The 25,727-nt window shown below is 33.5% G+C and overlaps 1 protein-coding gene across 5 annotated transcripts; it reads left to right on the top strand.

The window, feature by feature from the left end:
* Positions 1-1,316: 1,316 nt before the first annotated feature.
* On the top strand, positions 1,317-25,665 carry LOC128165867 (PTB domain-containing engulfment adapter protein 1-like). Of its 5 annotated transcripts, none has more exons than XM_052830796.1 (13): positions 1,317-1,464; positions 5,403-5,536; positions 15,240-15,471; positions 17,745-17,816; positions 18,379-18,477; positions 19,094-19,231; positions 19,598-19,714; positions 20,587-20,673; positions 21,998-22,144; positions 22,961-23,090; positions 23,390-23,449; positions 23,774-23,928; positions 24,362-25,665. In XM_052830796.1, exons 2-13 carry the CDS (start codon positions 5,529-5,531, stop codon positions 24,440-24,442), a joined length of 1,326 nt encoding a protein of 441 aa, XP_052686756.1. In that variant the 5' UTR covers positions 1,317-1,464; positions 5,403-5,528; the 3' UTR covers positions 24,443-25,665. The 5 variants fall into 5 exon arrangements, with proteins under 5 accessions (XP_052686756.1, XP_052686773.1, XP_052686746.1 ...); XM_052830813.1 differs by having other exon boundaries at positions 1,318-1,464; positions 5,403-5,541; XM_052830786.1 differs by lacking the exons at positions 1,317-1,464; positions 5,403-5,536 and adding an exon at positions 10,372-10,579 and having other exon boundaries at positions 22,001-22,144.
* Positions 25,666-25,727: the final 62 nt, after the last annotated feature.

The following is a 25,727-nucleotide window of genomic DNA, read 5'->3' as shown; positions in this document are numbered from 1 at the left end:
GTTGTTTATACATACTGTACTTACTTCAGAAAACTGCGTGAATCCTTGCAACTCCGTCGTCTTTGATATTCAAAGCTGCGTAAACCCTGACCCTGAGCATTGTGACGTAATTCCCAACACTGAAGTGGTCCAAGGGCGGGAATGTTTTACCGGATGCAGGAGCATTTGTGAGTGAATGCTTTACAACAATAAAGAGCCGACCGAAAATTTGTTTCAAAATAAAGGATTCATTTGAATATTACGTTTTGTTCTTTTAGCGTGATTTTGTTTTGAAATATTGTCTCAGACTGAGACAATACAGTATTTTATTTGCTTCATGTCATTTCGAGAACCATGAAATACATCAATAACGTCATGTTGAAAACAGGTCTTTGTCCCACAGTCAAGACAAATGAACTGAGGTGGATCTTTATCGTGCCAACGCCTACAATAACACGATATGCCTACTTCAACTAACACGTACTCATACAATAAAAAGTCCACCAAAGTTTTTACTTAACCTTATACATTTTGGGATATAGTAAACATGGTAAAGTCATTACAGATGAGCAGGTGGTGGCCTTATGTTCTAGAGGAAACCATACATGTCCTCACATTAAAACTACAGACTATAATAAATAAATAATAAATTACATAGACGTTATAGAATGCTACATGTACTATAACTCTGTCCCGAGTTTTTGCTTCCACCACTTTTTGCTTGATATTTCGATAATCATAAATACCTTTGTGCGCAAACTACGTTCATCCACTAATATGAAAAATTTCCAGATTATCTGTTTTGAAACGCCCCATCTACCGCTTCGGGTTTCAATACACGTCCCAAAATAGAAAGTCTACGGAGATTTAGCATTTCATCAGCCATTATGAAGCCCGGATGATAACGTTGAAAAATTGCGCGAGGTGCCCCGAGTACTTCCGAATGGAGAAAAGATGTAAACATCTCCCATTATAAATCTCCGTAAGAAATTTGTTTTATTAAAAATCATCAAAAAGCGATGGAAGCAATAAATTGGGTCAGACTTATAACTAGGCCTATTAGGCCTATTGCATGTGTCGTTTATGAATACATTCTACACAGATACAGATTGTAAAATTTTCGATAGAAAGTCCAATAAACCAAGAGGACGGGGAAAGAAAGGTCTCTACGTCACGTCTTTGTTAAAGAGATTGCTATACGTACAGCATGTTTCACGTACAGACGAAATTAGATCTCATATGCCTTAAATTAGCCACTTTATTTTGAGATATACCCCTATCACGTGGGATAAATGAATGATAAAATATCGTTGTTGGCCTTGGCTGGCCATACGCCTTGACGTTTTACGACCGTAGCGGATGCTCGCGCGGGAGGCACGGCGCTGTCCTGTTTACAAATAAATGACTCTTTCCCTCTGTGTGACATTGTCCATCCTGGACTGGTGTACATGAATATCATTCAAGGGAACGGCTGCAGCCGAAAAGGTATAGAATCTCAATCTCTCTCTCTCTCTCTCTCTCTCTCTCTCCACGTTGTTACAAAATAGCGTGTCGTCTTTCTTCTCTTTTTTTTTTGTACGTTTGGGGTGTATATTGCTAGTGGCGGTAGAACTAACCACTTTAATTTTACAACTAAAATTTTACGCATGCCTCAAGTATGATTGCCATCTTCTTGCATGATGTGTGTATTTACAACAACTTGATTGCAAAATTACCTGTTTATTTGCCTTAAACTCACCTGGTATGATTGGGAATGTACAAATGACAGGTAACATTTGTTTGACGAGAGTATCACACTTGTATGTACATATGTACACATATGTACTCTGTGCATGTGTAGATGGACCCCTTACTTAATCTCTAACTAATTGGATGTCAGCTGTCTGGGCATCTTATACAATCTGGTATTCTTTCATAGGAACAGATGTGCAATGACTGTCAATAGGTCTTGCTCCTAAACCTGATTTGTTACACTCCAGTAATTCAAACTGCCTCCATGTTGTGACACACTTTCTTTCAAAATAAACAACAAAATTCAGCAGAATCTTACAAATATTTTCTTTCAAATTGGCCATGTCTAACACCACTTTAGTGCATACAAAGGATAAAGCATCAGCTACCAAGTCATGAGTTTTCAAATTTTTACCTTTTTAAACATTTTCATAAAGTATTCTATCGTCAAATATTGTTTTTCAATGACTATTTCAATAAACCGGGTATCTGGTGGAACAAATGCTGAAAGTTCTTGGAATATACCGAGGTGATCAAATATGGTCAGGGGTGATCAAATCTATCATAAAGCCCTTCCAGCTTTATAGGGTTTGATCATGCCTGATTGTATTTGATCACCTCATAATACTCAAAGATTGATTCCTTAATTTATTCCTAAATCATTGCTATCTCATTATGTCATACACCATGCACTGTAAAAAAAAAAAATTGATTAAATTGACATTCTGAGCAAAGAAAATTTATATTATTTTCAGTACTATATTGTTTTCATATTATACTGTTATTTGATATTAATTACAATGGTACAATGACAAGCGCAGCTTCTCCGGCCTTTCCGACAGGCTTTGAAAAACACCTCAAATGTATTACATAGGCGTCCATGGGAACCCCCCTTTTATATTAAACTTAATATAAATACAACACATTTTGCGATCTGTTGAGATGTGAGTTAGAGTTTATTAAAGTCAGTGATATACCCTAAAATATACAACAAAAGTGACAAACAAGGCTGCCTAGTCAATACTTATATTAATGGGAAGCAACTCCATTTTGTATAAAATTCTAACATTCTGTAATGTTAATAAATTCGAGGTGTTTTTCTGAGCATGCCAGAAAGCCCTGGGTACAATAATTATTTTTTATATCAATTTCAAAAAATGCTCACAGATAAGTGTGCTATTATTGTAAATTGCATACTGCACATGAAATGGCACACTGCCTACTTATAAACTGTGATACTTATTGAAAGTTTATCCTGGAGAAACTGTTTATTTTCTTAACACTTATATTCTTTTGTTTTCTGAGGGCATACTGATTTTGGTGCCATACCATTTATTGGGAAATATTCGCCCCCTGTTTTACGTTGGGCGGATTTAAGACGGGGCAAAACTGTTGCAAGTGTAAAAGGGCAAAAATTACACAAGGCAGGAATAATTTTGTATGCACTATAGTAGTGCAGGTGTCATGATAGTTGCTTATAAATATCAAAATCTGCTGTGCAGTTGGATTTGAAATTTCTTCTGGGTTTTTTATCAATGTAACACTTTTTTTTTTTTTTTTTTTTTGGGAGGGGAGGGGGGATGGTTCAACATAATTATGAGAAGTTCTTGCATTATTTGTTTTACTTGAATTATAGAGACTAAATATAAGTGATGCACCACAGAACATGAAAGGCATTTTCAAGTTGTGAAACTGTAAATAATATTTAGCTCTTGAGTTGCTTCTCTTGTAATACTCGACCGAAGTGCCTTTGATCTGATTAATGTAGATGACTTCAAAAGGCTAAACAAAAACTTTTACAATAGAAGTGGAAGCCTTGCTTGAACTTTGAAATTTCCATTTTTTTTTTTCGGGTTAGAGTTTTTGACTGAGCATTCTGGTGTATGATCTTGGGGTCAGGTCTAATTATACATGTTGTGTCCTCACTGACACATCAATAGTTCTCTATGGGACAATTACCTTGTTATGTGATTCAGTCTATTGCCATTTTATTGCTGTCTGTTTCATTTATGAGCAGAGAACATGAGAATTTAGGACCAGTGCTTGTCTATGACATGTCCTATATGTTCAAGGTCCATTTTGCTGTTACGTTTATTTATTAAATTCTAAAAAAAAAATGTAAAAAAAAATTCCCCAAAAAGCAAATACAATCAAAACTTTATTATCGATAATTGCTTTTACTGAATGATGCTTTTTATCTATTTGGGATTAGGCGAATGCTATAAACATATTATACATGTATGTTTATAATAATTACGATTTTCAACATATCAGTTTCAACTATGCGAATCTAACTGAACATTCTGTTCTGTGTCTAGCTGTATGTAGAACTGTAGCTCTCTGATAAAAAAATATGGATTGTGCATTGTAAACAAAAATGTTGCCAAGTAAATTGCAACTTTATAGCATGACTATAGGGAACTATCATCCATCTGAATGTTCTCTAGCTTACAAGACCAGAGATTGAGCTATAGTTCTTCAGCTAATCTGCACCCATGCAGTCAGAAGAAATTTCATTATTATAGCATGACTATACTTTGAGCATGCATTAACAATTTCTTCATCATCAACATAATTGAGTATTATGCCCTATCTTCTCTAGTCAAGGTACATGTATATTAGGATTTTGGCTGCAGGTCTTTAGTCCATGCATGCAATAACTCTCACATTTTGGTTATGATTGTATACATGTATTTGACAATGATTTCAAGAACTTTTACCTGTCTTTGCTACATTGGTCCATGTACTCTACTAACCATCACTGGACCAGTAAATGTTGGGCAGTAACAGTTCATCTAATTTTATGCCCTATCAATCAATTCATACCTAATAAATTTAATGATTCAATCAAGAAACAAATATCATGTACGAGAATGGTTAAATCAGTTGCCTCAGGCCCTCATCAAACCATTCGGGCATGTATCAATCATTATACTAATGCTGAAGCACCATAAAATACATGTAGGGTCTGCGATTTGATTGCAAGTGACCCTTTTATTATTTAAAGTAGTAGCAAAAGCTAAATATAAAATAAGTTATGAGATTCATAGTTATGAAAGTACGGGTTATTCAAATTGTTTTAGTTTAGATTGATATATGTTCAGTATCAATCTTTCCTTCACTATGGAGGGAGAAAATATTCTATGCATGAATAACTATGAGCATTGAAAACTAGAAACATGTACTTGCATAAAAATGAAAACTGGCTCAATTCATCATGTATGAGGTCAGGAAAGCAGTAGATATACGTTATATTAACCTTTACATTTCCCGTACAGCTAGGCTTTACAAACTCAGGTATTATTTGCGTCAAGTTTTCCGTCACTCGGAGCTAATTGTTTCAGACAGTTAAATACAATTAATTGATGAAAAAGATTTTCATTCCGATGTAAAGGTAAAATCTTGATGTCTGAAGATGTAAAACGCTGATTTTATTGTGGTATCACTTAATGAAGTCATCAAATACTAGAGAAATTAATTACATTACTCACTCTTTGGGCAAGCTAGCTAGAGGATGCTCATTCAAAGCTAGTAAATATTTAAACAAATACGAGTTATTTTCATGCAGGTATACATTCCCTGTGTAAAATTATTTACCTGCAAATTATAGGTAAAATAAGTTAATGTCCTTGATTTTGATGGAAGAGTTTCTGTACTTGAGGTTTAGAAACTTTTTTCTAAATACTTTATAGGTATAGGAAGAAAATCTTGTTTGTGGAGATTTATGCATCCGAGTTTCTTTTGACGTCATCTTCACGGATCTTTTACGTCTATGACAATTCAGAGAAAACCATAACCAACGTAAACAGCGCAGGTGCATGAACAAGTAAGGTAAGATTACATCCATACTTACAATTGCATGCTGTCTTATATTGGTTTAGATGGCTCACTAAACCTTGAAATAGTTTCTCAAATTAGCAGAAAATTACATGTACTTGATTATGATAGATAGCATGATGGATAAGAATTAAATTATGGTTTCAAAATCAGACGGATTCAAACTTATGAGGTGCTGTTCACAAGCCCATTGAATTAACCACTGAATTATGATGGTGTTTAATTTGATCAATTCAAACAATTCAACGAAACATTTGAATCATCATCTTGTGATGTTGCGTCTTAAAAAGTATAAGCTTAGGTATCGTGAGGTACCTTAACATGAAATTCTGAATTTTGTTCTCTTTTAGTTAATTTTTTACATGTATATATTTGCGAGTAAATAATTGTGTATTTCAAGAAAATTCACTGGTATGTAAAATGAATTAAACTATTGATTAAGGTAGTCCTATACTCGGCACTAAATGGGCTCAATCATTAAAAGCTTAGCTTTAAATGATAAATATACATTCTAGCAATATACATATACAAAAGAAAATATGTATGTTTACGTGCTAGTTTGTTTGTTGTCACCTCTCAGACGGGTGTACTCCCTTGCGAAAACTATTGACAATTATGAAATTTGCCAGACGTCCGTTTTTCCTAAAAAGAATTACCAATTTTGGGAAAATTAGAACTGAACATACAAAATAGAGTATAAATATTCATTTAAGCCATATCTCATCAATAATTTTGCGCAAATTTTTTTAAGTAAGTACGCTTTATGGACCTGATATATCAAAATAGAATACAAAAAATGCAATGCTAGTATCGCGTTTGGTAATTTTTTCACTATTTTATGGACTCAAACTTAAATTCATGGTGTTTATTCTATAGATTGACATCTTAGAAAAAGGATTTGGTAAAATAAATTATATGTTGATGGATTACTTTTCACGCTATAAGCTCTAAACCAAGTAGACCCGGATGAAAAAATCCGTAAAAATCACATTTTGCTACAGTTTTCTGCCTAAATCTGTCAACAATGTTAGATATCATTTAAACATTAATTAATTGACGATTGATTAAATTCGAAATAGCTTCTGTCTCTAAATTTAAACCGGTTTTAGTAAAAGAAAAAGAAAAATTTGGGGGGGGGGGTCAAAACAAAGAAGATATGAGCATACCTGAGATCCTGGTTAATCAGAAACTTCGTTTTTAGCTCACCTGAGCTGAAAGCTCAAGTGAGCTATTCTGATCACATTTTGTCCGTCGTCCGTCTGTCCGTCCGTCCGTCCGTCTGTCTGTCCGTCTGTCCGTCTGTAAACTTTTCACATTTTGAACTTCTTCTCTAAAACCGCTTATCCAATTTCAACCAAATTTGGCACAAAGCATCCTTATGTGAGGGCGAATATAAATTGCAGAAATAAAAGTCCGATCTGTATTCAAAGCGGAGAAAACCTTGAAACTGTAGAAAAAGGGGGGTGCATTTTTAAAAATCTTCTTCTCAAGAACTAATTAGTTCAATTCAACGTAGTTTAGCATGAATTATCCTTATGGGAAGGAAAATATAAATTGCAAAAATTAAGTGCTAATTCTGATTCAAATCTGAGTTATTACGAAAATAATAATAAAGGAAATGCGTGTTTCAATCAGTTTAATAGCGGGCTCGGCATACGGTAAGAATTACCTACGGTAAAATGGGTAGGCAAGACTTGGTCTGAGCAAAACAAAAGATTGGCAGGTATTAATCTGCCAATCTCATTTAAATTTCGGGATATTTGATGGACCAGTATATTTGTATTCGCTGTAAATATTGCTGCAAAATAATGCGTATTTGGAATTGACGATTGCCGATCTGCCCCGGCTTTTATTTTGCCACGGCCCGGGTTTGCATACCCATTTTATCAAGACTCGTATTCCATACTTCTAAAACGAGGTTCTTTGTTTAACTATGATGAATTTACTTGCAATGCAACCGTTCGCGTATGAAGGGAAATTTTTGAAACATGCAAAATATATTGGGGCCGATTTTGTGAAGTAAATTAAGGCTAAATATTTCAATGCGTTGACAGTTTTCACACATGACGTTGGTGTTAGCTTGTTCTGATTTTCGTTTCGTTTTCATTATTTATGCTTTGTAACCTGGGAACTATCGTCTGTATTTCGTGATTTTTACGTATCAAATAAAACAGAGACTTCGGTAAATCAAACAGTTAACAGTTTACCTGCGCAAATTAAGCAATATCTGATGTAGGGGTACTGAAGTACAATTCATTCTATCGGTAATTCGGCATTATCTTTTGCGTAATGGTAGATTAATGCAATGGGTTTTGTTGAGATGCTCGGCATTTTCTCGAGTTTATTCAAATAGAGTTTGATATCTCTGACGGAAATATGTAGGTATATACATGTATATATATGATTCATTTAGAAAAAATAAATTGTGTTCTTTATTTGTTATACATGAAGTGCATGTTTCTTGTGTTTAATTGTTACCCTACAATTTCTATTTACTAACCATATTTGAGTGTTAAGCTTCGAATTATAAGCAAGATACAGAGATTTGCTCACAATTCTATGTTTGTACACAGATCTTAAAAGCTACGGATTAAACAAGTAAAAAAAATTGTCAAAATTTATTACGAAAATTTTCAAAGTCTGTTCTTCCAGAAACCAACTTATTGAATTGTAAACATAACCTTTTTAGCTCACCTGAGGGTGGGGCCACAATGGGGGGGGGGGGGGGGGTCGAAGTTTAACAAATGAATATATAGAGTAAATCTTTAAAAATCTTCTTCTCAGAAACTAATCGTCCAGGAAAGCTGAAACTTGTGTGGAAGCATCCTCAGGTAATGTAGATTCAAAGTTGTGAAAATCATGACCCCCGGGGGTAGGGTGGGGCCACAATGGGGGGTCGAAGTTTAACATGAATATAAAAAGTAAATCTTTAAAAATCTTCTTCTCAGAAACTAATCGGCCAGGAAAGCTGAGACTTGTGTGGAAGCATCCTCAGGTAGTGTAGATTCAAATTTGTGAAAATCATGACCCCCGAGGGTAGGGTGGGGCCACAATGGGGGATCGAAGTTTTACATAGGAATATATACAGTAAATCTTTAAAAATCTTCTTCTCAGAAACTAATCCGCCGGCAAAGCTGGAACTTGTGTGGAAGCATCCTCAGGTAGTGTAGATTCAAAGTTGTGAAAATAATAACCCCTGGGGGTAGGTTGGGGCCACAATGGGGGGTCGAAGTTTTACATAGGAATAAACAGAGTAAATCTTTAAAAATCTTCTTCTCAGAAACTAATCAGCCAGGAAAGCTGAAACTTGTGTGAAAGCATTATCAGGTAGTGTAGATTCAGAGTTGTGAAAATAATGATCCCCAGGGGTAGGGTGGGGCCACAATGGGGGGGGGGGTCAAAGTTTAACAAAGGAATATATAGGGTAAATCTTTAAAAATCTTCTCAGAAACTAATCAGCCAGATAATTCTTTATAATTGTTAAGACTTTGGCCCCAGAACAATTCTTTGGCCTCACGAGAAGGTTCAGAGTTTGATGTACGTTTATATCCCATATATAAACTATTGTTAGGGATCTTTTTGAGAACCGCAATACTCAACATATGATATGACTATAAAATCATCCTGTTAGAAAAGGGACCAATGATTATAAACATAAGAATATCCAGGGGAAAATGGATTTTATTTATACAGGATCTACATGTATTATTGTAAATTGTCCAGATAGTTTGTATTATGACTCCTTTGAGCTGATTTTATCATAGCTATTGTTCCTCAGGTGAGCGATGTGGCCCATGGGCCTCTTGTTCATTTTAACACAATCGAGTTTCTCAACATTATTCATTTCTATCTCTCATAGAATACATATATTACTGTTCTAATTGCTCATTATTGCCATTGTTTACAACAGCGATGTAGAGCAAAATCAATACCGGGTATCTAAAACGCTTTGTAAAAGTCGAACCAATATTGTAAAATCCGTATTATGACGTAGTGCGATACTCGGACTACTTTAATAGATAAAATGGTAAATGAAAATTAGATGTATTTAATATTATCATGTAGGCCTATATGATTGAATGAGTACAATGTTCCATTGTGAACATTTACGGCACACTTTCTTCTTAATTAAGAGTTCTAAATAGCTAGTGTTTTTAAATGATTAAGAAAATTTGCAGGTATTGATCTACAAATATGTGTTTGGTTTTATATTCTATTGTTGTATTGTCTTTTAGATAAACAACATGCATATACTACGCGAGCTATGTTTTCAGTAAATATATGTAGAATTAATGAATTGCCTCGTCTGACATTATTATTCCATGAAGCAGGTTAGATTGATGCAGTCTGGTTAATATATATTGCACCAGCTAGCTGTTGTAATTCATAATGCCATATTCACTAAAAAATGTTGTTTACTACTTAATATTTTAATCTTTCCTAAACTTTTCATGGGAGAAATTGCGATTATGGATGAAAAACGTAATTAACTCACTGGTGAAGTTGATCGAGGTATAATACATGTATAAGGGCTATTTGGGCCCAGTAAAAGGAGGCATTATCATTGAAAAATATAACGAGACTTTTTTCCAAATTCAAGCATAGAAAAAAATCCCCAATACCAGCTCTTGGTTTTAACATGTACACTTGCTTTATTTGGAAAACCATCCTATATTGATGCAGTCTGCACTGACTACTCTATACTTAAAGCTAATTGAATCCCAACTTGCACAATATTGAGTCCCAAGTGGTTTTTGAATGACACAGATGGATGTGACACATTGAATAGTGCAGTACTTATATAAACATGCTCGATCCCTCCTTGAGTCCTCAGTGTGTGTAACGAGGGGGCTGCGATTAGCTAATGAGACGAGGGATGGAGTGTGTTAATACTAGAGTCTTTTCTTAACTGAACTGTGCACGATTTTCTGCCTCTTATCATGATTTCCTCGGCCCAAACCCTGGTCATGATAGGAGTCTCGCCAAAAGCCCCCCTGATTTGTGAGGAGGAACATATCAATGAGGAATTCAGGTACTGTCAGAGAGCTTCATTACACTGGCTAATTTTTAATGATGTTTTCAATGAATCAAAAATCTGCAGTAGATTTATAATGGGATTGTGTTACAAGATATGACGATTAAAAGTGGTCTGTGATGGTCAATTGTGTTATACTTATTCTGTAATTTATTTGGTTAAGACTATAAAGATTGTTCTCTGGTCATAGTTCACCAATATGTGATGCCAACCTGATCTTTGTGAATGATTTGATCACTTGGACTGTGTAATATATGAATACAGATATAAAGAAACAGCCGGTATATATCATTGATATAATTTGTGATTTGAATATTTATTGCGGTAATATATATAGGCTATTTTGCTTGGATTGAAAAATGAAGTTCGTTTGTGGTAAAAATAAGAAATTCATCTTTTGTAAGTTATGCTTTTAACTATAAACTAGGTTTTAAATTTGAAGTAATATGAGATTACCATGGAATAAGTTCTTCTTTATTTTAATCATGCATGACCTTTTTGTCTTTAAAACGTTATTTCAAAATCTGCACTGTAACCTGCTTTATTTGCATCCGGTACAATGACTTAAGTAGGTATTAATATCATTCCTGTTTTCTGAACAAAAAAGAATGAGTAGCAGTGACTTCAGAACAATTGTGCTTTTGATCTTTGATGGTGACATGTAACCAGCAATTGTTTGTCAGGAAAGGCTAAGTTTGCTTTGTCAAGTGGAAAATGAAAAGTGCTTATATAGGATCTCCTGTTACATATATTTTCTCTTAGGATAAGAACGCTTTCTAAGAAATCTACACTTTTATATCTTCTAAAGTCTCTTTTTTTTTTTTTATCTTTCTTTGCTGTAAAGATTTGAATTATTTTAAGGTTGGATAATTAAGTCAACAAGATAAAGAGGAGGCAACTTCTTTATTTGTCCATACAATTTGACCATCTGAACACCTTGTTATATATATTTTGATGAAGTAAATTCTTTCGATACTCCAAAATTGTCCACTTTATATTTTATTGTTTGATATAACAACATTTGGTTACAAACATGCATGTGCTTTTCTTTTTCAAGTCAAAAAATTTATGTATAAAAATTTTGTTCCGTCTGCCACAACCTGAAACCTGTTAAGACTGTTTTATGCATGAATGGCGCGACCAAATTTTGACGTGTTAACTCTCTTGATCGTGGCTGATCAACACTCTCATACAGTACCTAATGTGCACAACCTTACACCAGAATGGACCCCTGAAGTGGACCCCTGGCTTCACTCTGTGTCTTGGTCTAAAATTTTATTCATTAACTTTGGGTCCACTCCACTCTGCATTTGCCTCTCTTGGTCTAGGGGTCTGCTCTGAGGTTGATTCAGACCAGTGTACAATTTTGCACACCCAAATGTGAACTTTGTTCAAGGTTCGATATCCTTGTGGATAATCCATAGCAGATTCAAAGCGAATACAGAGCAGTCATTGCTAGCAAAATCTGGGTTCTGTTGGGGTCCCTCTTAAGAAATGTAAGTCTGATTTCAGAAAACTTATCCACTTAAGCATTTTAAAAAGAAAAATCCAAAGTTTAAAAATTATATTTGCCATATAAGGTCTTATTATTTACAACTCAGTGATATACTTTAAAACATATGACTAATATGTGTGCCTGTCTCCTACAGGTAATGATAGTGAAGTGAAATGTATTCAGTACTGATCATGCAGACACAACCTTGCTGAAACTGTGGACCCTAACCAAACCCTTAATTCACTAAAATACAGAGTCATACTTGTGAATTTCATCCATTTTTGTTTTTTGAAGTTGCATTTACAAAGAGAGATAACTTACATTATTCATGCAATCAACACCAATATAAAAATATAAAGTATATAAAATATATAAAGTAAAATTCACTCATCAAGCAGATCTAGAATTGTATATTTTTGTGGATTATGTTGGTTACATGCATGAGTGTTCTATTCTATTTGAGGATTCACAAAAAATCTATTTAATTTTTTTGGTTCCTAGAAATTAGACAAATTTGAAAAATTTCAAAAAAATTTCACGTCTTCAGAAATTCCAAAAGTTTGCCAAAAATCACATTTTTTTTATATATGACAGCAACATTATTCCAATTGCTAAGATTGGACCATACAACTTAACTAACTTAATATAAAATTCATTTAAGAAGATCCTGAATAAAAACATAATGAAAAGGAAAAAAAACATTAGCCATATGTCATATTTTTTACACCTCATTTCAGGACAAACACAGCACTTGTGTAGTATATTTTTATAACACAAATATAGTATGTCTTGATATTGCTCTTGTTACTTTAAGATATGAGATTTGAGAATTTTCTTTAAGATTATTTCCTGTTTTCTAGATGGAAATGATAACTAATGTTTCCTCATGTCTTTTCAGAAATATTTCTCTCTTTATTGTGTTTGAATTACAAATTATTGATTTTTTTTTTTACTTAACTGTTAAAATATTACCCCCTTAGTGTAAAGTGTGAAGTAATGGGGTAGGAGAAATAATGATGGACCAGACTGAGGTTTGAACCCAGGCCCCCTGAATCTCTAGTTAGATGCTCTACTAGGTGAGCTATCTGGCAGGCACTGGTATTAATGAACTTGTCTGACCTTCACATTCACCTCAGGCCCCTCCACTGGCAGGGTTTAACCTGTCAGTTTCATTGGTTGCCAGGTCACCAGATTTAAAGGGTTTTGAGAAAGAATGATGAACCAGACCAGGATTCAAACCCAGGACTCCTGAATCTCTAGTCATGTGCTCTACCACTTGAGCTGTCAAGAGCAGGAATTCAAACCTGTCTGACCATTACACAGAAAATGCAGAGAGCGAGAGAGAGAGAGAGAGAGAGAGAGAGAGTGAGTGAATATTTAGTTGAATATAGCTTATATCCATTAATGATTAGGAATTTTTTTAACATCGTTCACTTACAAGTAAATAATTAAACACTATCTTCTTTTGAAAGTGCTTAATAAAATTCAAAATTGTCCTGTCTTAGATGATTGTTCATCATTGTTTTATACATGTACTTCAATTAATTTTTTTAAAAATGCAACTGTTAACTGTTAAACATTTTTGTGGATTAACTTATTTAAATTTCAGCAAAAACAGATAGTAAAATTTCAAGTTTTATTATTTTTTTGTGGACCAGTTTTGGATGCCTAAGTGTTTACATATATTTATAAAAGGTGTGTGTATGTTAATTAATCAAATCTGCACTAGCACTGCTGACAAAATATTGATGACCATATGCAAGTAGGTTTCAGGGGCTCTGATACCTAGTGCACTTTAATTAACATACTACTGTATGTTTTTAATCAGAGAAAGAGGAGTTACAGAGAGTAATATACATTTAAAATTGCAAAAAAAAATATTTAAAACACAGATGAAATTAGCTACATAGCTAGAACAAGGAAAATATGAGATGTGTTAAAAGAGGCCCTGAAGGAATGCAAACAGTCATCCCAACATTTCAAGGTAGTTGAGAATTACCTGAAGATATTGTGGCACTTTAAATCACTCAGGTGTAAAAAAAAAAAATGGAAATATCCTCCAATACATTTATCTATTTATATAAACTTCTTAACTGTGTGCGCTCATGCCAAATGTATAAACATGGCCGACAAAACCAGGAAAAGTTTGAGTTGATATTTCAGGATTGTTTACATATAACAGCTGACTTTTGTGAGGTTTAATCTGAGTTGTGTGGGCCCCCGCTTTTGTGTATTGATCAACTAATCAGCCAGTGACCCTGAACCCTATAGCTGTGTTGTTATATCTCTTTACCTAATAATGGGGAGATATTATTTTTACTTCCATGCATGTATTGTCAAGTGATAGACTGCCGGATTGAAGGGATATTCATTGTTTATATACAGCCCGGCTCTTGGCTCTATGTATTGACACATAGCATCATATATATATATACCTACGTGCATGCAGTGTGTGAAATTCAACAGAAGGTTTTGTGTCTACCGGTATACTGGTAGCTGTTAATTGATACATATTGACAACTGTGGATTTTGTGAAAAGGACTCTATCTGACATCAAAATAGTCAGGGGGATAAAAATTGCTGACTTTGTTTTAAAAAGTTTCATGGTGCAGGTTTGAGTGACAGCTGAGTTTCACAGAACTAGGTGTACATGTGGCAAAGTTAAAAATAGCTCCAGAGGTTTTCTCTGTACATTTAATTGTCAGATTTCTGTACTGTCATTTTTCAACGGGAAATTATTTTGAAACTCCAATATCATCTCGCAACAGGCCAGGATATATTGTGTGTCTTTATCGATAGCTTTGGGAGATTTATGTGTTTTATTTATTTTGACAAACTGGTCATGCATGGAGTTGGTTATTGCGCATTGTATGAAGATCAGGACTTGCTAAAGTGACTGATATTAAGTGACTGTGGGATTAATAATTCAGGGTCAAGTGCCTTGTAGCAGTAGTTCCTGCCTAATTATTTATTGTGAGCAAGTAAAGGAAAGTTTTATCTCATCAGAGAGATAAAAGTTTAAACACTGATTCGAGAGCCAGGCCACATACTACAAACAAGTGTTTATTGTAAACAATTCAAACAATAGGAATATAAATATCATAAACTAGTTATCATGGATCCCACAGCTAATGTTAAAGTTGCTCGTGATTATTTCATTAGTAAACAGAATACTGTGCTCCTGCCCACCAAAGACTTTGGGAAGAGGAAGTTCATCCATGTTGGGAGCAGTGGAAGCCTGAAATCTCCAGGGAAACAGAAATCATTTGAAGAGGGCATTTTATCTTCCCCCGAGGACAGCAACCCCCAGGTTCTGACCATGAAGTCGGCTCTCAAGCAGTGGGTTCACCCCCCAGACAAACTCCTCACTGGACACATTGTGTACAATGTCAAGGTAAGAAGGTTAGAGGTCAAGGCTCTTTACATATATTGTAACTGCAAGGGTCAAATTATTTTTTATGAGGTACATGTACATGATGCTAGACTTGATACATTTTTCTTTTGTATTCATCTTCTGTGATATGGACATGATAAATGAAAATTCTAAGCAATTTTTGCCTTTTCATTCAAAATCAATGATTTGACAAGGCAGCTAGATGTACAAATGTATTAGGTATATTCTAATGTAGATCTAATTAACAGGAAATGGCAGCCTCTGCCTGATTAAAAGAAAGTATTTTATCTAGATGTGTATACAAATGCTCATTGCGGTTTTTTACGAATGCACTGTGTGGACTTGCCAATCTGTCAGATGTATAGGAAGTTACTCTAGACCAGAAACCATTTGTTAATTGAATTGAGATCAGCACATCTGCGTAGCGTGCAGATCAACTGCATCAACAAAGTCCAAAGTATCGTACTAAGTGCTAAGTTTCAAAGTTTCATGTCATGGTTTTAAACACCTGTACCTATATGTGTTTCAGTTTGGAAAAGGTTTTTGAGTAGGTCCTATAAAAATTTTAACAGAATAGAAAACTGTATTATGATAATATCAGTATTGCTTGGGGCATTGAATGTACATTTGTCAATGTAGATAAGAAAAATGAAAGGTGGGAAAGAGGAAAAAAGGTCAATTTGTGCATACGTAATTATTATTTTGGAAAGATTTTGATTTTATTTACCCTTAAACATCATCCTGATTTTAAGTGTTTGGCTTGGTTAGGAGATCATCTTAATATTGTGACATGGTTTGAATTAACAATCCTCTAACACCATATATTCATGAATTTCTGATACAGATAGCTTGCAGTGTACTATATTAGGACACTATAGAAGGTTATATGTTAAGAGCTAATAATGTGTATGGTTTACAAATTATGGTAATTTCCCTACTTTGATAATAGTATGCATTATCCTAATTAAGTGTATAATTTCCTATTCAAAATCATGTTTGTCATGGAATTGTTATCAAATAAATTACATCATGCGAGTGAGCAAGCCGATTAAAAATTTCAAGAGGATTCCATATACATATATTTTGATGTATTATATGTTGTGAAAGATTATGGCTTAATAATTCACTAATATTTGAGATTAGTTTATATTGGATCTAAATACCGGTAAAAGACATGGACCTTTCCTTCTCAAAATCCATGAAACTATTTACATACTATACTCACAATATCACTGTTAATTAAGGAAGGTCTACTAGATAGGAGTTAATTAACCGTTTATTTCCTTTGGATAAGAAATATGAAAGTTATGGTAACTTGTCTTAGTTTTGTATGAACATATGTATTCGTCATGAAGAATTAGTAATAAAATTCATCAATAACCTGTAATACATTGCTCAATTTATCATAATGACAAATGATATTGTTAAAAAATGGTCAATAAGGAAATGACTATCCAAATATTTTGCTTAACAACTGTAAAATAAACAGGGCCTTGATATTTATGTTATTTATGTGAATATCGATTTTTTTATTATACATAAATTATGCTACAATGTAGGTTTGATGCAACAGATATTCAGAAAAAATAATTGAAGTCATTTAGAATTCAAATTCAGCTTTTTTTTATTTTAACAAACTATTTCAATTTTTGTTTGCACAATCTTAGGATAGCGGGATTTGCCTCTTTAGCTGCATGCTTAAAATCAGGGAAATCCTGCCTAAAACAGGATATACTGTATTGAGCATCATGTATATAATTTATCAAGGAAAAATGACCTTTTGGCAGCTGTGTTGAATCTTGCTTACTAGCAGAAGTGTTTAGCAGTATTGCTTAAATTGAAAATGAAGGATTGCAACTTGTGCAGTGCAATTTGAATTTTCTGTAATTTGCATATGTACATTCCGTAAACCTTGGCCAATTTGGTAACCTACATCAAGTCTCTAGATAAGATACGAATTGGCCAAGGTGTGTCTTAGTGCTTGCATATATATGTATTTTAATAGCAATTTTTTGTTTGTTTTGATCTAGGTTGTGATATGTCTTTTATACTAATATTATACTGACAGGAAAACTATTTCTCAAATGATAACTTTGCTTTATCAAGAAATAATTATTTGAATAAATCCATTCAACATTTTTTAAATTAAAAAATTTCAGTAGTGAGTGTATAGTTTCAATAAATATGCATGTATAGTGCGTAGTGCAATAATGCAGTCCATTAATTATACAGTGCAAAATGTATATAGTAAAACGTTTATTTTTTTTAAACAGTTTCTGGGTGAATGTGTGGTTGACAATGCAAAAGGAACAGATATTGTTAAAGATGCTATTAGGAAACGAAAGGTGCGTATGTGTAATATATGTTATTCAGTGTTGTCTCTAAAAATTGAAGTAGAAGAAAGAACCAAAAAAAGTAGAAGGGGGATCTAGGGGTTTAGCTTATAGCTAGATTGTGTTTGAAATGCAAAAATAGCCGGGTAATTAGGTCATCATAGGCAGGCAAATTCCCCGCTTCCCGGGTCTTAGAGACAACCCTGGTTATTGTTGCTTTAAAAGTTTAAGGATGTTAAAATTCAAGAGAAATTTTCCTTCATTAAGCTAATGCAAAAAAATCATAAGATCTTGTACAGAAGAAACACATGAAATTTTTTTTTAAAAGATATGAAAAGCAGTACAAAAAAAGTGTCTTATGTATTCAATGTGCATTTTCTGCATGACAAAAACTCTTTTTGTGAAGTATTTTTTCATTTAAAGGTAATGCATTGATTTTCATGCACTATCAACACATTTATCAAAAACCAGATGTAACAAGATATGTGTTATGTCCTGTTTGTGCAGCAATTGTTCTGATGTGAAGTATATAAAAAGAACATAAAAGAATATATTATGGATATTTCCTTTTCAGTTTAACAAACACATTAGGAAAGCTGAGGGACAGAAAACGCCCCGAGTAGAGCTCACCATCTCGGCTGATGGAGTCACTGTTCAGGATCCAAAAACCAAAGTTAGTCCACAATTACCATCCATCTCTCTCTCTCTCTCTCTCTCTCTCTCTCTCTCTCTCTCTCTCTCTCTCTCTCTCTCGTGAAAAGAAATTTTCTTTGATGATCAGAGGTATTATATTCTGATGTATTTAAAGAATCACCATGAGTTATTTTTGTTCTCGCAATTAATTATTGAAAAATTTAATACATTTTGATTCTTTTCGTCTTTCTGGTTGTATTTTTTTTTTACTAGTATCTCCTGCATTCTCTGTCTCTATAATTATTCTTTGTGTCTATTTTGTCTTTCTCTCAGATGTTCTCACCTTAAATAGCTCCTTTTTTAAATGAAATATTAGGTAGGGCATATATATACATACCGGTATATTGTTTAAGTACTTTTTCTTTTTAGAGTTTTATTTGAAATTACTTTGTTCAATAAATAAATTTCTTTCCATATCTAATTTTGAGTGCAGTTGGTAAATTTCCTCCAAATTTATATATATACCAGGTATATATTTATATATATAAAGCTGTATAGAACTCAACAAATATAGATCTTTAGATCCATTTCCCTCACTGCTGTCGTACACAGCTGATGTCTGCAATTGAATGGTCCTCAAGTTTTATCAATTTCAGGCAAGTATGCATCAGTACCCCCTACACAGGATATCGTATTGTGCTGACGACAAGACTGACAAACGCATGTTTACGTTCATCGCCAAAGCAGCTGACTCCAACACACATTACTGTTATGTGTTCGACAGTGAAAAATGTGTAAGCTATATTTGAAGTCACTCTATTACATCTTTATAGAACAGTGCAGTTTTCTTCATAAAAATTTAGTACTCAAAGAGATTAAAGTACCGGTAACACGTAAAATTGAGACAACTGTATGTAGATTTTACTATGCTACTAAGCAAGTTTGTTTGTGTGTAATTTTTTATTACACCATTGAATTGTATATTGGTAATTACTTGATAGATATTGCTATTGAATGATGCCAGTTTCCAACATTTCTCTTATCATATAAATACATTTCACCAATCTATGTGAAGTGTGTTTGTATTGCACATTTATCTCATTTCAAACTCTTTAAATTGTTTTTAATATTTAATGCAATGCAATGTTATTGTATTAAAGGCTGAAGAGATAACCTTGACCATCGGGCAGGCCTTTGACCTGGCTTACAGGAGGTTCCTAGAGACCTCAGGCCAGGATCTGGACTCCAAGAAACAGTGCATAGTGTTACAGAAAAAGGTATGTTGTTTTTTACACTAGAGGTTTAAAATGTTCCTCAAATGTAATGCAAGACGTGAGCTTGTCCATATATTGATCCCTACAATAAAAAGTGCTGCTCATTTGAACACACAAATACTGAAATGGGCTCTTCATGTATTGAAGAAAAGAGCAAAACTGGCTGCGCAAGTGTGCTGTTGTAAGATGGATGTTCAAGTGTACATATGAATAGTCAGACATGTATTGCCTGCGAATGTGCATTTGTGAAAATGGCAACACAAATGTATTTTTGAATAGTAAAAAGTATAGCTGTGCAAGTTTACAGTTGGATAGTGAAAACTGGTGGCTGTTGTAAAGAGTTGTATTCATGCAGGTGCACATCTGTATAATGAAGATTGAGAGTTATTTAAGTGCACATCTGAATAATGAAGAGCTATAATTCAAGTGCCCATCTGAATAACGAAGATCAAGAGCTATTCAAGTGCTCATCTGAATAATGAATCAAGTGCACATCTAAATACAGTCTATAATGAAAATCAAGAGTTATTCAAGAGCGCATTGAATTGCTAGCTGCCCAAGTGCACATCAGCGTAGTGAGGTATAAAAATGCTGGTTAAGTTATCACACTTGAATAGACAATTTTGGTACTGAAGGTTACATATGAAAAAAAGCCAATCAAGAGCACATCTCAAAGAATGCCCTACTTAAAAAACATATAAATAAGTTGCTAAGTTTTTCATTGAGAATTGATTTTTTCTGTTGTAGATCATATCTTTGCAATGCATGTAAACACATAGAATTATAGTTAACACTTAATTGTGGTATAATAATTTTAGAAAAAAGAGCTATATAAGATTTTGTACACGTACATGTACAATGTATTTTTTTTTTAGGTTCAAACCTTAGAACAAGAAAATGCAGCTTTAAAAAAGCGAATTCAAGAATTAGAAAGAATGAAAGGTGTGGAGCCTAGTCAACAGGTACGTAGACTTTGTAACGACTTATAGGAATGTTGTAGAAATGGATCTACACATGTAATAAAAAAATGCTTTGTGTCACTCTCTCATTAAATAGAATAAATATGAAGTCAGTGGATTGACATCAGTAATGTGATGGTTTATATGGCAATATATTACATGTATCTTGCAAACTAGAATGTAAGAATTCGACACACAGATCGACTTACAAGGATGTAATGGTTTTAGATTTTGATAAATGCATTGATTTTGATGTCATTCACAATGTTTGGACAATGTATCACCCAGCACTGCTTGAATATATTTGCATGCAGAGGAATATTTATAAATGATAGGAAACATACAATATACAGTTAATGGGTGTAATGCTTCTCATTCAATGAATATTTACAATATAAAACTTGACATGCCCATGAAATTTACATACACAAGTAAACAGATATTTTAATAAAAATAGATATTTAAATTAATTGAATATAGATAATTTTATTGTAAAGTCATAGAAATTTTACCACCTTGTAACAGTGTCTTTAATTGATGAATTGAAAAGGATCAACCAAAATTATATCCGCCAAAATTTTAATGGTATACTACATCCACTAAATCCACCAAATTTGTGTCCCGCCAAAAAAAACTGGCTATACAGTATTTTCCCTCATAGATTTTTATGTTTTTTTAAGTTGGCATAATTTGATAAAATTCAGACTATCAAAATAATAGTACAAGCTGTGCTCAGTAGGTGAAAAACAAGTAGGTGAAATTCCAGTTAAAAAAATTGTCTGGGCTAACCCACAATCCTGCTGCCAACTAACCTATTAATTTACCATATTGGGTAATTAAAACGTTTACATTCTTAACACCGAGTCTACAGATTTAGTGGCTGTTGTCTTTACTTTCTGGGTTGAAATGGGTATTTTCATTGTTCAGTTTTTATATATGTATATGTATACCAGTGGTGCTGAAATATATTTACAACCATATTATTTCACAAATTCTGACTCGAAACATACTATATTTTGAATAGCATGTTTATTTTGGCAGTTAAAGCTATCAGAGTGTCATGGAAAATATTAAGGCAGGCGAGAAAAACCTGTTGCTAAATTTCATAATATTATGGACAATTAATTAACCTGACTAAAAATCTCACTGAACATTGAACAAAAGAATATGTATTAGTGATTAAATTCACAAAGCAAATGAAATGTGATTTTAAAAAATGCTGGTATTATCTGTTCCAAATAACCATGCAAACATTAAATTCTGGAGCTGCCAATATGAATTTCTAAACATATAATTTTCATGACAATTTATTGCATATTTGTTTCAGCAGATTTACGAAAATATACGTAGCATTGAAATAGTGGAGGGGTCAGTCACCAAGTCCTCTGACAATGCTGAACACCCCTCAGGTGTCACATTGGACCCTTCCAGCCCACAAGACGATAGTTCCACTGAACATTTCTTTTTCGATGGTGTAAGAAGTCACTCATGCTTTCGAAATCTGCTTTAGGGCACACAAGCTAATATGAACACTGTAGATTGTAGTGAAATAAAAAAAAGTAGTGCACATTTCTGATAACTTTCCATATCATGTCCCTTTCTGACACTGATGGCTTACAGGTGTGTAGTTTGACGTTTGGTGTATGTGGTTTCTTAGATGATTGCACCTTTTAATGAATTGCTTTCTATCTAACATTATCGTGGACAGTGGTAGTTTAATGAAAAATAACTCCTATGTCTCACACATATATATTTATACGTGACTCATCAATGTCTTATTTTTTATGCATGCATGATCATAGTCCAATATATTGTAGTATATATAATTAATATATATAGAGAGAGATTATTGGGACAGTATATTCTATATTTAGATGTTAAAGTTAGTAGATGTATTAGAATTTATACTAACATGATTTACAATATGTATATACTCATAACAACAGATTCTAATTTTCTTTAATATGTAAATGTACTTTAATTAACTTTTATAATGCAACTTCTGGAATTAAAACCAGTATGATAAAATTAAAACACAAACCAGAAATGTTGAATTCTTTTGATTTGTTATTTTTTTTAAGGGGGTTATGGGGGGGGGGGGCTACAAAGAAATTATTTTTCACTCCATATAGATTTGTTGTATTATAGCATGAATAATTTGCCAATGAGTTTATAATTCAGTTTTAAGATTGGGGAATGAAACTGATTTCACTGTTAGTATAAATTCATTATTATCAAGTTTTGCTGCAACTGTGATTTACTGTAATTGTATTGTGTTTCTGATTGCCAGTTTGCTCCTCAACCATCAGTAGGCCGTAAGTTGGAGAACTTGATTTTGGATGACAAGCCTGTGCAGACCAATGGTAGCTCCAGTACCAGCAATGGGTCGGCTCCTACAACCCCAGCCAAACTAGGCCTGTGTATGTGTACAGTTAGAATTATACTCAGCTACTTGCAGAATTAGAATACCTTTAAAACTATATATATGGCACAAATTTGGAAGTGTTTGTATGATTATGTTTTTTCTTAAATGAAATGGGAAAGGCATAAGCATTTATATGTATAAATTTTTATAAACATTTATTGATTATGATTTATCTGAAATACAGCTTGAAACAGGTCAATCATTTATACCATTATTTAAGATAGAATCAAGTGTTTGTTATTGCTTTATAAGCACCGTTTAATGTATACTTAGCTGTTATTTTTTCCTCCCTAGTGTCCCCACCACCACGAAGTTCAAGGTCACAACCTCAGACACCATCTTCTAATAAGTCAGGTATTGCCATAATTGAAACCATGCAATTAAACTTAAGATATTCTAAATATTATTTTATCACATCAAACCCCTGATCATCATATATTCATATGACAATACATTCTAAAAATTTAGTAATTGATATTTCAATAATCAGTGGGAATGAATTCATTATTCAGTTGGTTGTTGAAAAAATTCTTTTTTATCTGTAAAGTCTACAACATGTTATATAGTCACGAGGAATGAAAAATCACTGTGCTGTAAGCGTCAATTTATTATAAATGTGTACACTATAACCATGTTTTACTGTATATATATTACATACAACAGTAATTTCTTTTGCAGTGTCTGCCAATCCATTCTCCTCTCCGGGACCTTCCCAGTCCAGTGTCGACCCATTTGGAATGCCTGCCTTCACCCCCACAAGTCCTGCTGTATCCCCTCCCCCGACCTCGAGACCCTCGGTCAGCAGTAGTGAGAGGGAACTTATGGACATGCAGGTCAGATATACATGAAGATACTATGGCACATATTGTCTGGTTAAGTTAATCCATTTTTATACGGATTTCGAATACATAACAGCACTAGTTCAAATCCTCTTCAGTCATTGTATGAGGAGATTTTTTTTTCAAAATTATATCAGATTTCAGATCCTTTCATGATAACTGCAGAACTGCTCTCTTGTAGGGTAAACAAATAAATTTGGCTGAAGTTTTAGTTGGCAGATAATTAAATGACCTCGATTGAACAGTTGTTGATTTGTCATGTTTCACCAAACTATTGCGGTCTGCCCTGCAAAAGAGCAGTATACCGCTGTTACTGAGAAGGGGTCTATTAGCAGACATAACATGATAAACATAATAATTATATATTGTCACTAGCTGGCTGTATTCAACTGGATATGATATGTTTTGTTCTTACTATTTTGTTTAGGTGGGATTCAGTGCAGGGCTATCGTTTGGAACAGAAGATTTCTCATTGGCTGATTTTGACCCTTTGAATCAAAGTTCATGATGGAATGTGCCAATCAGAGCAGGATGTGATATATTCAGCATTGATGGGAACCTGTCAGTGCCCTAGTCCTTTGTGATTTCTATCATTTCAATGAATAATCTTAACATTTGTTCTTATATAACCAAAGGTTTATGCTTCATAATAAAACTCATTATTTTCATACACAGAAATCTATATAGAAAGAAAAAAAACACCAAAATCCTTTATGAACAATACAGTCAACTTTTGATTGCTATGATACTAACAGTGAAACTTGTATATCCCAACATCTGGAGATTTGGGTTTTTTTTTGTCTTCTATCTTTCTATCTGACTCACTGAGTCCATGTACCAGTACAGTTTGTTATCATAACTGACACAAATTTAATCCTTTCAACAATTTACTGAATTCACCGTACTTAATATGTCACATGTTGTTATTTTAGCCATTATGAAGTACTTTACATGTACATGTATTAAGACTTAGTTTACTGTAAGAATTTCATGTTGTGTTAATAAAAACTTTGTGGATTAATTTTCAAGGGTACCACACATTTTTTTTTTTATTCAAAAACACATCAAATATTTTATATATCACTTTTTTTGAAAAAATTTTGATAATTGTCAAGGGAACCTCATTATATGTATTCCAGGTCAGAGTGGACACAATTACATTTCCATTTTATTATGAATGCAATTTTTTCTTACTTAGTATTTACTTATTTTCTGATTATTTTTCAGGTATTTTTTTTTCTCACTTTTTATGTAAGGGCATTCTATCCCTTAGCTTTATCAATTACAGATTTATATATATTTCTATGTTTACCCAAGCAAGGCAAACCTCACAGTTGACGGTGCTGTCACTGAAAAATGAAAATATCATAATCGGTATAGTATGGAGCTGAGGTATTGGTTTGCTGTGCATTGCTTTCCAAGTTAATTAAATATTTCCTTCCAACGAATCTATGTATTTGTGATAAAGAGTTGTTGAAGATGTTAAAACAAAAGTGTTCAAGATATTGCAGGTTGATACAACTTATTCATGATACGGGACCAATACTATAAATGTGTATTTTGTAGCTGTTGTTTACATGTACTTGCAATATATAATTATATAACATGAGGCTTTTATCAATAGTCGCTGTTTCCAGTAGTATTGTTCTTAAGGTATGTGGATATGCATGAAATGCAAAGTTGTATACATGTACTTGTAGATTCAGTGGCCAAATAAACTCATTTTTGCAATGATAACTTATTCTTTGAAAACTCTTGACGTGAGGCCAGCAGACCTGAATGCTCACCAGAGC

Source organism: Crassostrea angulata, chromosome 1, assembly GCF_025612915.1.
Source record: "Crassostrea angulata isolate pt1a10 chromosome 1, ASM2561291v2, whole genome shotgun sequence".
In the NCBI taxonomy this organism is placed as follows: domain Eukaryota; kingdom Metazoa; phylum Mollusca; class Bivalvia; order Ostreida; family Ostreidae; genus Magallana; species Magallana angulata.
This window is presented reverse-complemented; position numbering and strand designations above follow the sequence as displayed.